Below are 14,633 nucleotides of genomic sequence, written 5' to 3' on the forward strand. Positions count from 1 at the left end.
AACAAGCCTCTGCAGGAGACCATGGCAAAGACCCAAAGACATAATAAAGAAGTTTTTGACAGGAGGAGAAGGGGGGAGCTTGAACTCAAGGTTGGGGACCAGGTGTGGCTCTCCACATTGAACCTAAAGATGGCCTGCCCTACTAAGAAGTTGGGGCCAAGGTTTGTGGGTCCCTTCCCAATTGTAAAGAAGATTAACGATGTAGCTTTTGAGCTGAAATTGCCTGAGTCATTCCGGATTCACCCCGTATTCCATGTGGCGTTACTCAAGCCAGCCGTTCCGGACCCCTTCGTCAGTCGGAGGATTGTCCCACCTGAACCTGTGGTCGTCGACGGTGAAGTCGAGTACGAGGTGGAGTCTATCTTGGACTGCAGGCGTAGACGGAATCAAGTCCAATTCCTGGTAAAGTGGAAAGGGTACGGACCTGAAGAGAATTCTTGGGAACCTGAATCCAACATTCATGCCAGAAGATTGATTCTCGCCTTCAGAAGGGCCCATCCTGGTAAAATGGCCCAATTGGGCATCCGGAGGCTGCCCCTTGGGGGGGGGCAATGTCATGGTCGGTCCCGAGTCCCAGCAGCCCGTGGAAGACTTACCCACAATGTTGGTCCGTTGAGCGCTAATAGGTCTTCCCGGGCGCGCGTTAGCGCGAACGGACGCACGCGGGTGCGAGCAGGTACGATCGGGCGCACGCGGGTGCGCAGGGTTGCAAACGTGCGCACGCGGGTGCGCGGGGTCACGGTCGGTTGCACGGTTTGACGTGGGCGCGAATGGACGTGCCGTGCGACCGTCCTTGGCGCCCAGAAGGCTTCTTAAGTGATTCATTCTAGTGGCCCGTTGCTGTCCTGTCTACAGCGTTCCTGAGAGTTGCCTCTGATTACCTGATTGTTCCTGTCTCTGATCTACTTCGGCTTGTTCCTGATTATCCTGCCTGCTGCCAGCCCTGACCTTCGGACCTCCTGACTATTCTTCTGCCTTCTCCTTCGGTACCTCTGCTGCCAGCCCGTTGACGACCCAGCTTGTGTTTACCCCGCTTCTGCCTGCTGTTCCAGTCCGTGTTCTGTGACCACCGCTGCCTGCCGCCTGCCTGTCAGCCCTTCCGGTGTGCCCACCTGCTTGCTGCCAGCTGCTGACCTCCAGCCGTTCCAGAGTCACCTGTCTTCATCCACTGCTGTCTGACGCCAGTTCCTGGACCAGGCCCACCTACACGGACTTGGCACTTGTGCCCTCTGCCCTCCAGAACCCCTGTTCCCACTCCCAGGGGGTCTCGAGCCAGAGGCTTACGAGAGGCCGCTCCCTGCACTCCGGGCTCCCACCACCAGGTACGTGACAATGAGGGAGTAACTGAGTATACACCCTTATGGAATAACGGAGACCTGGCTGAATTAAACAGTATTGGTAGGCCACTAGAGTGGGAGAGAAGGGGGATCACTAGGTTAGTGCATCTTTACCAGGGGAACCTTATGAAATCCTTTGAAGCCCTTCGGCAGGAATTTGGTATTTCTAATAGAACGTTCTACATATACTTGCAAGTGAGACATGGGATACAAGCACAGTATCGTACACTTACCATTGAGAGGATAAAGACCCCCCTACTTCAGGAATTTCTCGATCGAAGGCAAACAAAGGGCCAGATTTCTAGGCTATATACAAAACTCAAGGATAAAGTGTTGAAAGGAGAGGGCCCTGAGAAGAGTAGAAGGGGATGGGTGGCAGATTTGGGACCACTTAAGCATGAACAATGGGATCAGACCCTAGCACAGGGGAACCTGGTATCTATCTCCCCATCACAGCGTATGTCCCATAAGCTCCTTATATACAGGGCATACTATACCCCTAAAAAAATTTGGAAAATAAGTAGAAAATCTAATGGTAATTGCCCCAGATGTGGGGCATTAGGGGATCTTCTCCATATGGTATGGAAGTGCCCAAAATTGTATCAGTATTGGATAGAAATTGTACATAGAATTAATAGGACTTTTAACACCACCTTGAAACCAGAAGCTAAGACTTGTCTATTAGGGATTATGGAAGGGGGTAGAATATCTGCTGTAACAAAGACATCCATACTAAGGTGCTTATATCAGGCCAGACGTCTAATTGCGCTGAACTGGCAGGCAAAGAGTCCCCCAGTACTACAAGCATGGGTAAACGCCATAAATTCCACAATTTGGTGTGAACGAGCAATGTTTATTAGACAAAATAATTTAAAAAAATTTAGGGCGTTATGAAATCCATGGTTGAGAGATATTGGTTACCCCCTGGATGAGATAGTGGATGATAAGACTTAGCGAGTATTTACTCGGTCTGGGCTTGGTGTGGTTCGAGAACCTGTTGATGTTCTCCATTCCTGTCCCCGAAGAGATCTGCCATCTTCCTAGCCGGCCAGCCCGAACTGGTCTCGCCGGAGCCGGTAGCACGTGTTCGAAGAATGGGCCTTTGGGGGGGGGGGGGGAAGCCTAGCAGGCGGGTCAGGGATAATTAGCATGGGGTGTACGATTACGCCTGCGTTTTTTGGTAAATTTTATGATGGAAGAATTTGTATTCTTTGTTGTCTTATATGATAATTTTCCATAATTATGTCTCATGTAAAAAATTTTTTTTTTCAATAAAGAGTATTTAAATAAAAAAAAAAAAAAGGCAAAGCCAGAGCATATTGATCTCATAAATAGTCAGGGGAGTTTGGTCATAAGTGACTAAGACAAGGGGAAGTTAAATATATTCTTCTTGGCTTTTACTAAGGAAAAGGAGGGGTATAATAGACAAGACGGTACCGGTATTTATAAAAAAGAAAAAGAGGCTTTTACTCCGTGCTGCCAATTGTAAAAAACTGCCAACAAGATATAACTACAGGAAGACTTTCGATAAAATAAAGGGGTGAGCAACTGCATGACAAAAGAGGTTCAATATTGATAAATGTAAATTAATGCACTTGGGGACTAAAAATATGAATGCAGGTTGCACACTACAGGAAGAACCTCTGGGGGAATATAGGATGGAAGCACAGAGGAGAACCTCTGAGGGAATCTAGGATGGAAGCACAGAGGAGAACCTCTGAGGGAATCTAAGATGGAATCACAGGCTTTGCAATAGCATGCAATTCCAAGCTGCAGCAAGCAACGTTAGCAGACTATTAGCATGCATTAAAAAGGGTATTTACTCAAGAAATAAGACTATAGTTTTTCCAATTACAAAACTGGTCTGGTCACATCTTGAGTATGATGTCCAGTTCTGGTCACCAGTCCCCAGGAAGTATGTGTTGAAACTTGAGAGAGTCCAGAGAAGGGCAACAAAGCTAATAAGGGGACTAGAGGATCTCAGTTACGAGGAACTACTACAAGCATTAAACTTATTCTCCCTGGAGAAGAGACACCTGAGAGGAGATATGACTGCAATACACAAATATATAAAGGGCGATTTTAGCATAGGGAAAAAACAATTCCATCTCAGCTTGCTTAAGAAGACATATGGCCACTCAAAGGAGTTGGACAAAATACAGTTTAACCATAAACCAGGGTGTTCTTTACCATTAGAGTGATTAGGATGTGGAATTCCCTTGCACAATTGATGGTGTCAGGAGGAAGTGTTGATAATTTAAAAAAACTCTTGAATGGACATCTTAGCAAACACAATATACAGGGATATGGGAAATGCTAGAGACATAAATACATACACACTCATAAACCTACACATGTTAAACTGAATGGACTGATGTATTTATTCAACCTCAATTACTATGTAACATCTTGCAGTATGATAGGGTCAGGCCATCCAGCCCAGGAGATTTGCCAAGGTTGGTGGACCCAATAGTTGTTTGAAGCTTTTCCAAGGAGTTTGAGCAAAGGCATGTGTGGAGGTTTACAACATTTTTTTATTTTTATGTATCTTGTAGATGCAGCTTAAAAATCTTGGAAACGACTCCATATATACGCATGTGTTGTTTAAATCGATTTTATCCAGCATGGAGTAATTTCATCTATATGATAGATATTTACAAGCGTGTTTTTTTTTTTTGTTTAATTTTTTTTATTGATCTATGCATTTCTATCTTATGCCAAATATCAATTCATATTGTTGCTTTATTTTCAAATTCTGTATTTCATAATTACAATGATATTCAGATTTATGTTTTACTATGTGTATGTAACATGCAATCTTTGTTTTATCAATAATAATCAATAAAAACATTGAAACACATAAAAAAAAAAAATCTTGGAAACATGTTTAAGCATTACCAGTCTAGTTAGATTTCCTCCAGGTACTCCAGCTTCCTGCCAAGCTCCAAGGACATGCTGGTAGCTCAATTGGCCCTAATATATGTTTAAAAAATGGCTATGCACTTGTGTTGTCACATTCTGCATGCTAGTCCAAAGCCTGAGCAATTAGGGAGGGTAAAGAAAAGACCTGGCATCCTACTTAAAAAAAGTTTCACGAAAAATCGAAGGAATGTATCAGACATGGTGCTCAGAGAGCTGGCCCATAGAATCACCATGAGTCGGATACAACTGAATGTATATATACATAAATTCCTACAAGTCAGGGTTCCCTTGGGCTGGTCACAGATTCCAAACCTTTTCCATCTTAACAAACATATAATTCTTTCAGTCTGATATAGGCTTTATCCAGAGTATGATTCAAAATGTTTCCAGTTTAACAAAGAGATGTTATTCCTCCAATCTGTCTTAGTTCAGGTCAATATCCAGGTTTGGAATGGCAGGAGCCAACAAACAAAGCCCTCTAATGCCACGTACACATGACCGGACTTTCCAGCAGACTAGGTCTGGCGGTCTTCCCGATGGACTTTCCGAACTAACGGACTTGGTCACACACAAACGGACTAAGTCCGTTCGAAAGTCCGTTCATTTTGAACGTGATGAAGTAAGACGAGACTAAAAAAGGAATTCCAATAGCCAGTAGCCAATAGCTTCCTTTGCATCGTATTTGGTTTGTCGGACAAGCATACAGACGAACGGTTTTCACGATAGGAATTGAGTCCGTCGGACAGATTTGAAACATGTTCTATTTCTAGGTCCATCTGATTTTTTTAATGAAAAACGATCGGATTAGTCACACATGATCGGATTGTCCGACGGACTGATTCCGTCAGACCTAGTCTGCCGGAAAGTCCGGTCGTGTGTACGCGGCATTTGAATAATTTTTGTAAGATACTTAAACCACCCCTCTTCGCTCTTCTAGGTTTATTAGTTTGCCTGGTATGTTGCTTAGGTAACAAAGTAAAAGCATAGATGATAGCTGTAATAGAGATGCTGTTTAAAACCACAAATTAAATTGGAACAAAAATGTTATTATGGGAGGAACCAGGGGTGGCATCATGACTACATAACACCTAAAAAAATACAAATGATACCTCCTCTTTATGAAATAGAAACAACCATTTATATATTTCAATCATCTCACTAAAAATAAAGAGAGAAACATATTAAAGACAAAAGGTGCACATAATCAAGTTCCCTAATAACAGATTAACACACACAGACAGGCAGCTGCCTTGTGATCAAAATGGAGAGATCTGGTGGGGTATCTGGAGGTGCGATCAAAGTGGAGGGATCTGGACGTGTTGTCAGATTGGAGGGACATAGGAGAGGGATCTGGAGTTGTGATCAGGGTGGAGGGATAAAGGAAGGGGATCTGGGGATGTGATCAGAGTGGAGGGATCTGGTGGGGGATCTGGGGGTGTAATCAAAGTGGAGAAAATCTGGGGGTGAGATCAGAGGGGGGGGGGGGGGGGCTGAGGGTGAGGCTGTGATCTGAGTGGAGGAATTTAAGGGAGGGGGTATCTGGGGGTGTTTTTACAATGAGGGGGGCTTTTGAGCATGTAATCAGGTGGGAGGTATGGGGGGGTGTAATCAGGGTTGGGTGTGATCAAAGTGGGGGTATCTGGGAGGTGTGATTATAGTGTGGGTATCTGGGGGGTGTGATCAGAGTGGGAGGTATCTGGGGGGCTTGATCAGGATAGGGGTATCTGGGGGTGTGATAAGGGTGGTCCATGGGTTGGGGGGGCACAAATTACTTGCCTTGCACGGGTGCTGACAACCCACGCTACGCCACTGAGAGCAGGTTCCACAGTGTTTGAAAATAGCCAAGGTAGATGCAGCAAAGAACTGAATGTTGTGGGTGGCAGGATACATATTCAGCAATCATGTGATACCCCACCCTAGCAAAGGTCCTCACAGTTTTGGTGGTTTAACCTGGGTGCTCGATATATAAAAGTTGTTTGTAAATTTGTGGTGAACCTAGATGTATTTATTTGAAGTATTATATAATCAAGATACATCTCTTAGCTATTCCTGTGTTAAACCTTTTTCACAAATCAACAAAGTACCTTCAAATTGAGCACAAGGTCTCGGGGGACTTGCAAAGCAAACAAGCATCAAAGATCCCACTTTAATTTGATTGAATTTGCCTTATCAGCAGAAACTGGGCCAGTTTTAAGCAACCTAATAGGAAGGCTTCACAGTTTAAGTCTGTCGGGATTTAGTGTACTTATTCCAAGAAGGGCTGAGCTCATTATATTTTAAGTCGTGAATGACGTGATCCCAAAGGTTAAGAAAAAGGACTAAAGATATATATATATATATATATATATATATATATATTCAAAAAGAAGACAGAAAGAGGCCAGAGACGGCCAAACCTTTGTAATAAAAAAACATGAGACCTGGCAAAAGAAAGAAAAAAACGAAAACGTAAGTCAGATAACACTGACTTAATGCAGTTACCCTTTACTCAAACATCAGTCTAAAGCTATGCTAACATCTTGCTGATATGGGTAAATAAAGAATATCAGTTGGGCTGAAATAATCAGTTCAGGGTCTCATTCATACTTGCAGTTGGGGGGGGGCAGTAAAGCATGGTTGACAAAATCAGCAGCCGGTGGGAAGTTCTGGGGACGGAGCATCACTGGATTCAAGGTGAGAATAGTTCAACTTAAAGGGATTGTAAAGTAAATTTTTTTTATTTTTTTAAATAACAAACATGTTATACTTACCTCCACTGTGCAGCTCGTTTTGCACAGAGTGGCCCCGAAGCTGCTCTTCTGGGGTCCCTCGGCGGCGGTCTCTGCTTCTTCCCGCAGGTACTTCTCACTTTCATGCGAGCTCCCTCACATGGTGAGAAGCACTTGTGGGCGCGCTCCCATGATACAGCCGGCGGCTATAGCCGCTCGCTGTATCACATGGCCCCGCCCCCCCGGCACACTGCGTCATTGGATGTGACTGACAGCAGCGCGAGCCAATAGCTGCGCTGCTTTCAATACATCCACTCCAGCCAATCAGCAGCCAGGCTGAGCAGGGGCGAGCGCGGGATTTTCGAGGGGTCAGGTAAGTAAAACGGGGGTGACTGGGGGCGCCGGCAGTGTGAGATGTTTTTTCACCTTAATGCATAGAATGCATTAAGGTGAAAAAACATTTACCTTTACAACCCCTTTAAAGCTTTGATAAAACAAAACTTGGAAGTTGATAGGTTTCCATGCAGAGCTGCAACGGATTTTGCACTCCCCCCGGTTTAGTAAATAAACCCCATTGTATTGAACACAAATTGCTTGAGTCACAGCAGACAATTTACTGACTACAGTCATAGCCCACTTTTATGTACACAATGGGTTATTTACTAAAGCTGGAGAGTGCAAAATCAGGCTCACTTCTCCATAGAAACCAATGAGCTTTGAGGTTTTATTAGCAAAGCTGAATTGAACAAGCCAAGGTTAGAAGCTCATTGGTTTCTATGCAGAAGTGAGCCTGATTTTGCCTGTACTATGTTATTTGTTTGGTTTTATTAATACTTGTCCTCAAATGTATAATCATTCTGTATACTTGATCTGTGAAGGCCACATTTGCAACAATCCTTTCTAAGTGCAGATATTGCGGTATTGAATTTATTTATGATACCGAATAGCTGTTACATAGTTACATAGTTAGTCAGGTTGAAAAAAGACACAAGTCCATCCAGTTCAACCATAAAAAAATAAAAAATAAAAAAAAAATATCGTACAATCCAATATACCCAATTGTAAATGTTAGTACCCAGTTATATTATGTACATTTAGAAAAGTAACCAGCCTTTCTTAAAGCAATCTACTGAGTTGGCCAGAACCACCTCTGCAGGGAGTCTATTCCACATTTTCACAGCTCTTACTGTGAAAAAACCTTTCCGTATTTGAAGATGAAATCTCTTTTCCTCTAGATGTAAAGAGTGCCCCTTGTCCTCTGTGTTGACCGTAAAGAGAATAACTCAACACCAAGTTCACTATATGGACCCCATTTATATTTGAACATGTTGATCATATCCCCCCCTTACTCTCCTCTTCTCAGGAGTGAATAAATTCAGTTCCTCTAATCTTTCCTCATACCTCACCACATCCACCGCAACCCCTCTTCAATAAAAGAAATCAGGTTTGTCTGACAACTCAACTTAGTTCCTCTAATCTTTCCTCATAGCTGAGCTCCTCTATGCCTCTTATCAGTTTGGTTGCTCTTCTCTGCATTTTCTCCAGTTCCCCGATATCCTTTTTGAGAACTGATGCCCAAAACTGAACTGCATATTCCAGATGAGGTCTTATTAATGATTTGAACAGGGGAAAAATTACTGTATCTCTCTCTCTCTCTCTCTCTCTCTCTCTCTCTCTCTCTCTCTCTCTCTCTCTCTCTCTCTCTCTCTCTCTCTCTCTCTCTCTCTCTCTCTCTCTCTCTCTCTCTCTCTCTCTCTCTCTCTCTCTCTCTCTCTCTCTCTCTCTCTCTCTCTCTCTCTCTCTCTCTCTCTCTCTCTCTCTCTCTCTCTCTCTCTCTCTCTCTCTCTCTCTCTCTCTCTCTCCTCTCTCTCTCTCTCTCTCTCTCTCTCTCTCTCTCTCTCGTCCATACCTCTCTTAGAGCAGCACAGTGGTGTAGTGGTTAGCACTTTCACCTAGCAGGAATAGGGTCGCTGGTTCAAATCCTGACCACGACACCATCTGCCTGGAGTTTGCATGTTCTCCCTGTGCCTGCGTGGGTTTCCTCTGGGTACTCCGGTTTCCTCCCACACTCCAAAGACATGCTGGTAGGTTAATTAGACCTTGTCTAAAAAAAAATGTGTATGTCAATGTTGTATGTGTTTGTAAGCATGTCGGGACCTTACAGGGTAAGGACCGTGCAAAAAGCTGCAGATGGACTCTGGTGGCAAGACAGCGCCCTGAGGCGATTCAGTTTGCATAGGTAGCACTATACAAGTCACTCACTCTTAACCTCCCTGGCGGTACAATTATTCGGATTTTAGGTGCTAAAAGTGGTACAATTATTTTGCATGAAAATTTGGCGTTTTATATTGTAGTCCTGTAATTCTTAGGAATAACTCACTTAAATCTGTTCAAACCAGAGTCTAGCAGACATCCCGAGTATGATAAAGTTTGAAAAATGAAATCATAAATTATAATATAATAAATAATTATAAATAATTGTACCAAATAATAATATAACAATAATAAAAATTATTCAATAATGTAATCAAATCAAAAACACTGAAATTTGCTCAGTTGCAGAATTGTCACTGTCATTACTTTTCAGTATTTGATGACGAATCTCCCCACAAATCGCTATCGCACAATTCTGCAAATGATTCCAATTTATTATCGCTGTTTTCTAGCTGGTCTAAAATCATTTTTGATGTAAAGGGACAGTTTTGGTTGCTATGGACAATCTCCAGTTTCCAGGCATAAAGAACAGTTTTATAATATAAAACTGCATGCAGGGCACTGGGCAGAACACTAGGGACAAAGGGGATGGGAAATAATTACATACAGCAATGTAATCTGTAAGATTACATTATACTGTATGTATACTGTGTGTTTCACTTTTGAATTTGGCACCGATCTCCGTCCCCGTGCGTCGCAACGCTCGCAGGGCACGGAGATCGGCGATGTGATGAATCGAGCGGAGGACGAGCCACTAGTACAGCGGGGAGACAATGCTGGATCCAGGGGAGAAGGTAAGTAAGCGTCCTCCTGGATCCAGCGATGCGGTCCTGAATCTGGCTCGGGGTTACCGCTTTTGGTATAAAAATTCCACCCCGAGCCAGACTCGGGAATACCGCCAGGGGGGTTAATACAAGAATGGACTTTGCTCTCTTTGGGAGCCGCAGCTTGGCATTGCATGTTATTATTGAGCTTATGAGCTACCAAAACCTTCAGATCCTTCTCGACTACAGTTTCCCCCAGTTGTACTCCCCCTAGCATGTATGATGCATGCATATTCTTAGCCCCCAAGTGCATAACTTTACATTTCTCAACATTAAATCTTCTATATTGTAAGCTCTAACAAGCAGGGCCCTCTAGTCCCTCCTGTATTGATTTGTATGGTAAGTGTACTGTCTACCCTCATGTTGTAAAGCGCTGCGCAAACTGTTGGCGCTATATTAAATAATGTATAATAATAATAATAATAATTAAACCTCATCTGCCACAGTCGCCCAATTAGACATTAGTGCATTGAGGCTGGCTTGTCAATTGGAGACATCCTGTAAGGACGTTATTCTACTGCATAGCTTGGTGTCATCTGCAAAGACAGAAATTTTACTTTTGATCCCAGACCCAATACCATTTATAAAGTTATTAAAAAGTAAGGGTCCCAGCACTGAACCTTGGGGTACACCACTGATAACCTTAGACCATTCAGAGTAAGAATCATTAACCACGACTCTCTGAATTCTGTCTTTTAGCCAGTTTTCTGTCCATTTACAAACTGATATTTCCAAACCTGTAGACTTTACCTTACACATGAGCCGTGTATGCGGAACTGTATCGAACGCTTTTGCAAAATCCAAGTATACCACGTCCACCACCATCCCTCTGTCCAAGGTTTTACTTACCTCCTCATAAAAAGAAATCAGGTATGTCTGACAACTTCTGTATTTCATGAGTCCGTGCTGTCTATTGCTTAATTTTTTTTTTTTCCAGCAAGAACTCGTCTATGTGGTCTTTTATTAAACGCTCCAGTATCTTCCCAACTAAAAAGGTTAAACTAACTGGTCTATAGTTACTTGGTAAAGACTTTGATCTCTTTTTAAATATAGGCACCACATTGGTCCTGCGCCAATCCAGTGGTACTATTCCCGTCATTGATGAGTCCCTAAAAATTAGATACAATGGCTTTGAAAATTATAGAGCTCAATTCTTTTAGGATCCATGTGTGGATGCCATCAGGTCCAGGTGCTTTATCCACCGTTATTCTGTCTAAATATTCCTGGACCATATCACTTTTGAGCCATTGTGGATCATTCGGGGCTGTGTCAATACCACCTCCATTATGGACATGAGCTCCCCCCCCCCTTTTTTTTTGCATACACAGAGCTGAAGAAAGTATTTAATAAGTTACCCTTCTCTTTGTCCCCAGTCACCCACTCCAGATTTTTTTGTAAAGGGGCCTACAAGCTGAGACCTGAGCTTTTTACTATTAATATATTTGAAGATTTTTTTGGGGTTTGTCCTACTATCTTTTGCAATCTGTCGTTTGTTTTGAATTTTTGTAGCCTTGATTTCCTTTTTACATATTCTTTTAAATTCTTTGTAACATTTAAATGACACTAATGTTCCTTTCCTTTTTTATATTTTTTAAAAGCTCTTTTCTTATTGTTTTAAAGCTTTTTTAACTTTGACGGTGAGCCACATAGGTTTTATTTTTAGCCTTTTAAACTTATTGCCCATGGGAATATACTTTGCAGTGAGGTCCCAAACAGTCTTTTTGAAGAATTCCCATTTCTGTTCTGTGTTTATTGGTGCCAATATTCCCTCCCAGTCTAAATCCTGGCGAGCAGCCCTCATCCTTGGAAAATTTGCTCTCTTGAAGTTAAGTGTTTTTATCTTTCCCGCATGTATTTCTTGTTTATAGCTAACATTAAAAGAAATCATGTTATGATCAATGCTACCCAGGTGTTCCTTTATCTGAACATTAGTAATAAGCTCTGCATGGTTTGAGATTACCAGGTCCAAGTTGGGGCCTCAATAAACCGGACCATAAAATTGTCCTGTAATAGATTTATAAATTTTTGCCCTTTAACTGTCCCAGCAATAACATTACTCCAGTCAATTTCTGAGTAGTTATAATCCCCCATTATTATCACGGTCCCAGCCCTTGCAGCCATTTCCATCTGTGCAAGGAGCTGAGTTTCCACCCCCTCATTAACACTGGGTGGTTTATAACAAAACTCCAATGATTAAGTTTGAACTACGCACATCTATATGTAATTCCACCCATAATGCTTCGGACTCATCACACTCTCCATCAATCAGGTCCTCTTACACACTTGCTTTGAGATCACTTCTCACATAGAGACAGACCCTGCCACCTTTCCGTTTTACCTTTTCTCTCTGAAAGAGTGCATAGCCAGGAATATTAATAGCCCAGTCATGTGAGGATTGAAGCCAAGTTTCAGCAATACCGATTACATCGTAGCTCTCCTCATGCACCAGAGCCTCCAACCAAACTCATTTTTAGTAGTACAAATGGCACTATCGTTTCCAATGGTTGTTTGCAACATGAGAACTTTCTTGCCACCTGCCATAACCCTCCCCCATCTATCCCCATTCCACCCTCCATTAATGTCTGGCCCCTAACTGACCTGTCTGCCCGATGTAATTCTAGTTCACCCTCCCCCCTCAATCCTAGTTTAAATACTCCTCCAGCCTTCCCATAAACCTCTCCCCCAGCACAACAGACCCCCTTCCATTCAAGTGCAAACCACTGTTAAGTTGTTGTCTGTGTGAGATTTGGATTAACTTTATTAAATCTCTCCATTTATCTACTGTCTATCATGCCTACCCATCTACACCCATCTATCTATTCTGCCCTTGAGCCTCACTATCTGCCCTAATCATCTACTTTAGCCTTGGTTAACACTATGAACCTCATGTGAGTCACACAGGAACCGCATCATATTCCTGTTCAGTTCACATGTGATTCAGTGCAGTGCAATTTGAACCCATTCAATTTTGGAATTGCACTGCAACCAGATCACTGGTCCTTTTATACCATGTGATCCGGGCCAATTTGGTGCTGGTAAATGCACTGCGTTTGTGACCTGCATGTATGGTGTCGTTAAGATTGTAAAGACACCCGCAGTGGATCACAAGGGCAGTGAGATTTGAATTTGGCATGGGAAATGCACACAGATTGCATTCGTGTGAACTTAGCCTTAAACTGATTTTGCTTTTTAACAGTGTTTTAGAATTGTATGTACTGTGTTAGTGGACCAGGTAATTTAATCAGGATAGCCCCATGCTTTAAAATAAACAGCCACAAGACACTGCTGGTTGTATGATTCCAGTGACTGTACCCATACTTGGCTTTCACCAGAGTACCCAATTAATCCTGAATGGGTATAATAAGTAAACTCAAAATCCCCCCCTAGTCTCTGTGTAGTCTTCCCCTCCTGTTCTTCTCTCTCCCGGTGCACTTTCTAGGGTCTGGCAATCATTGACAAATAGAGCACCCTTATAAGACGAAATGGTTCATTTTTCTCTTACCTCACATATATCTTTCAAGTGTTTGATGTAATGTCTTTCTGTGCTCATGATTTCATTGATGACATTGGCTCTCATCTGATCCCGGTTCTGGAGGGTTCTGCCAATACATAGGCAGTCGGAACTTGGGTCCAAATGCCCATTTTGCACTTCGCTGGGGCCCTCCTCCACTCCATCTTCCTGATTTACCCAAAGCTGAAAAACAAACCAAAATGTTTTAGAAAGAAAATATTTGAACCTGAATCGAAAATCTTCAAGACTAGCAACATCTGCTATCTAACTACAGTATATGTGTATACAGTATATATCTGGGTATAGATTCTCTCTCTCTCATATATATATATATATATATATATATATATATATTTATATTTAAAAATGTTTTGCGCGGTTTGCATGTTTGTGTGTCTGTATGTGCAAGTATACTGTGTATATATGACATCTAAATTCCAAATTTACATATATTATTACAAGTATTATTTTGTATGTATAAAAAAATATATATATTCTTGTGATGGTCACTAGCAAAGCACGATGTACTGTATACATTTTGCCTAGGTCAACCTCTGAATCAAAGTTACCAAGTACAATATAAACTGTGTTGCAGAATAAGTATTACAGCCTTTGAAGATTAACTTATGTGTATGGCTGTGCATATTACTGCACTGGTTGCCCCATGCTCCAACACTAGCCATATGCATACCTCCCAACTTTTTGAGATGGGAATGAGGGACACCTATTTGCAAAAGTATGTAGGCATAGGAGATACCCCATACAACACCCCATTAAAAGAGAATTATACAAAAAAAAAAAGATCTCACAAGTCCTTTTTTACCATTACTATTCCTTTAGATTGTCTTTTGCCATTTACAAATGCAGCCATTTAGAAATTGGATAAAAAGTTTAGCACTGGGAAACATTTCTTGAAAGATAAAAAGTGCATTTTATATGCAACTATATAGATCAGACCAAAATGAAGGACAAATGAGGAGGAAAGAGGGACAAAGGGACTTGGCTCCAAATGAGGGACAGTCCCTCCAAATCAGGGACAGTTGGGAGCTATGCATATGTGCCACTGCCAAACATAAGAGCAGAGAGCAGGCGAACACCTACCTGGTCAAAGTCTGCA

The 14,633-nt window shown here is 42.3% G+C and overlaps 1 protein-coding gene across 3 annotated transcripts in view; it reads right to left on the reverse strand.

Annotated features, from left to right (window-relative positions):
- The window catches only part of ARHGEF9 (Cdc42 guanine nucleotide exchange factor 9), a 659,595-nt gene that overhangs the window by 171,651 nt on the left and 473,311 nt on the right, over positions 1–14,633 (reverse strand). For all 3 annotated transcript variants that reach the window (XM_077475005.1, XM_077475175.1, XM_077475090.1), the window contains one exon: positions 13,508–13,699. In XM_077475005.1, coding sequence (XP_077331131.1) covers positions 13,508–13,699 — 192 coding nt within the window. The remainder of the gene's footprint in view (positions 1–13,507; positions 13,700–14,633) is intronic.

Source organism: Lithobates pipiens, unplaced genomic scaffold (genome assembly GCF_037356315.1).
Source record: "Lithobates pipiens isolate NorthernLeopardFrog02 unplaced genomic scaffold, aLitPip1_a1.2 Scaffold_1, whole genome shotgun sequence".
Taxonomy (NCBI): Eukaryota; Metazoa; Chordata; class Amphibia; order Anura; family Ranidae; genus Lithobates; species Lithobates pipiens.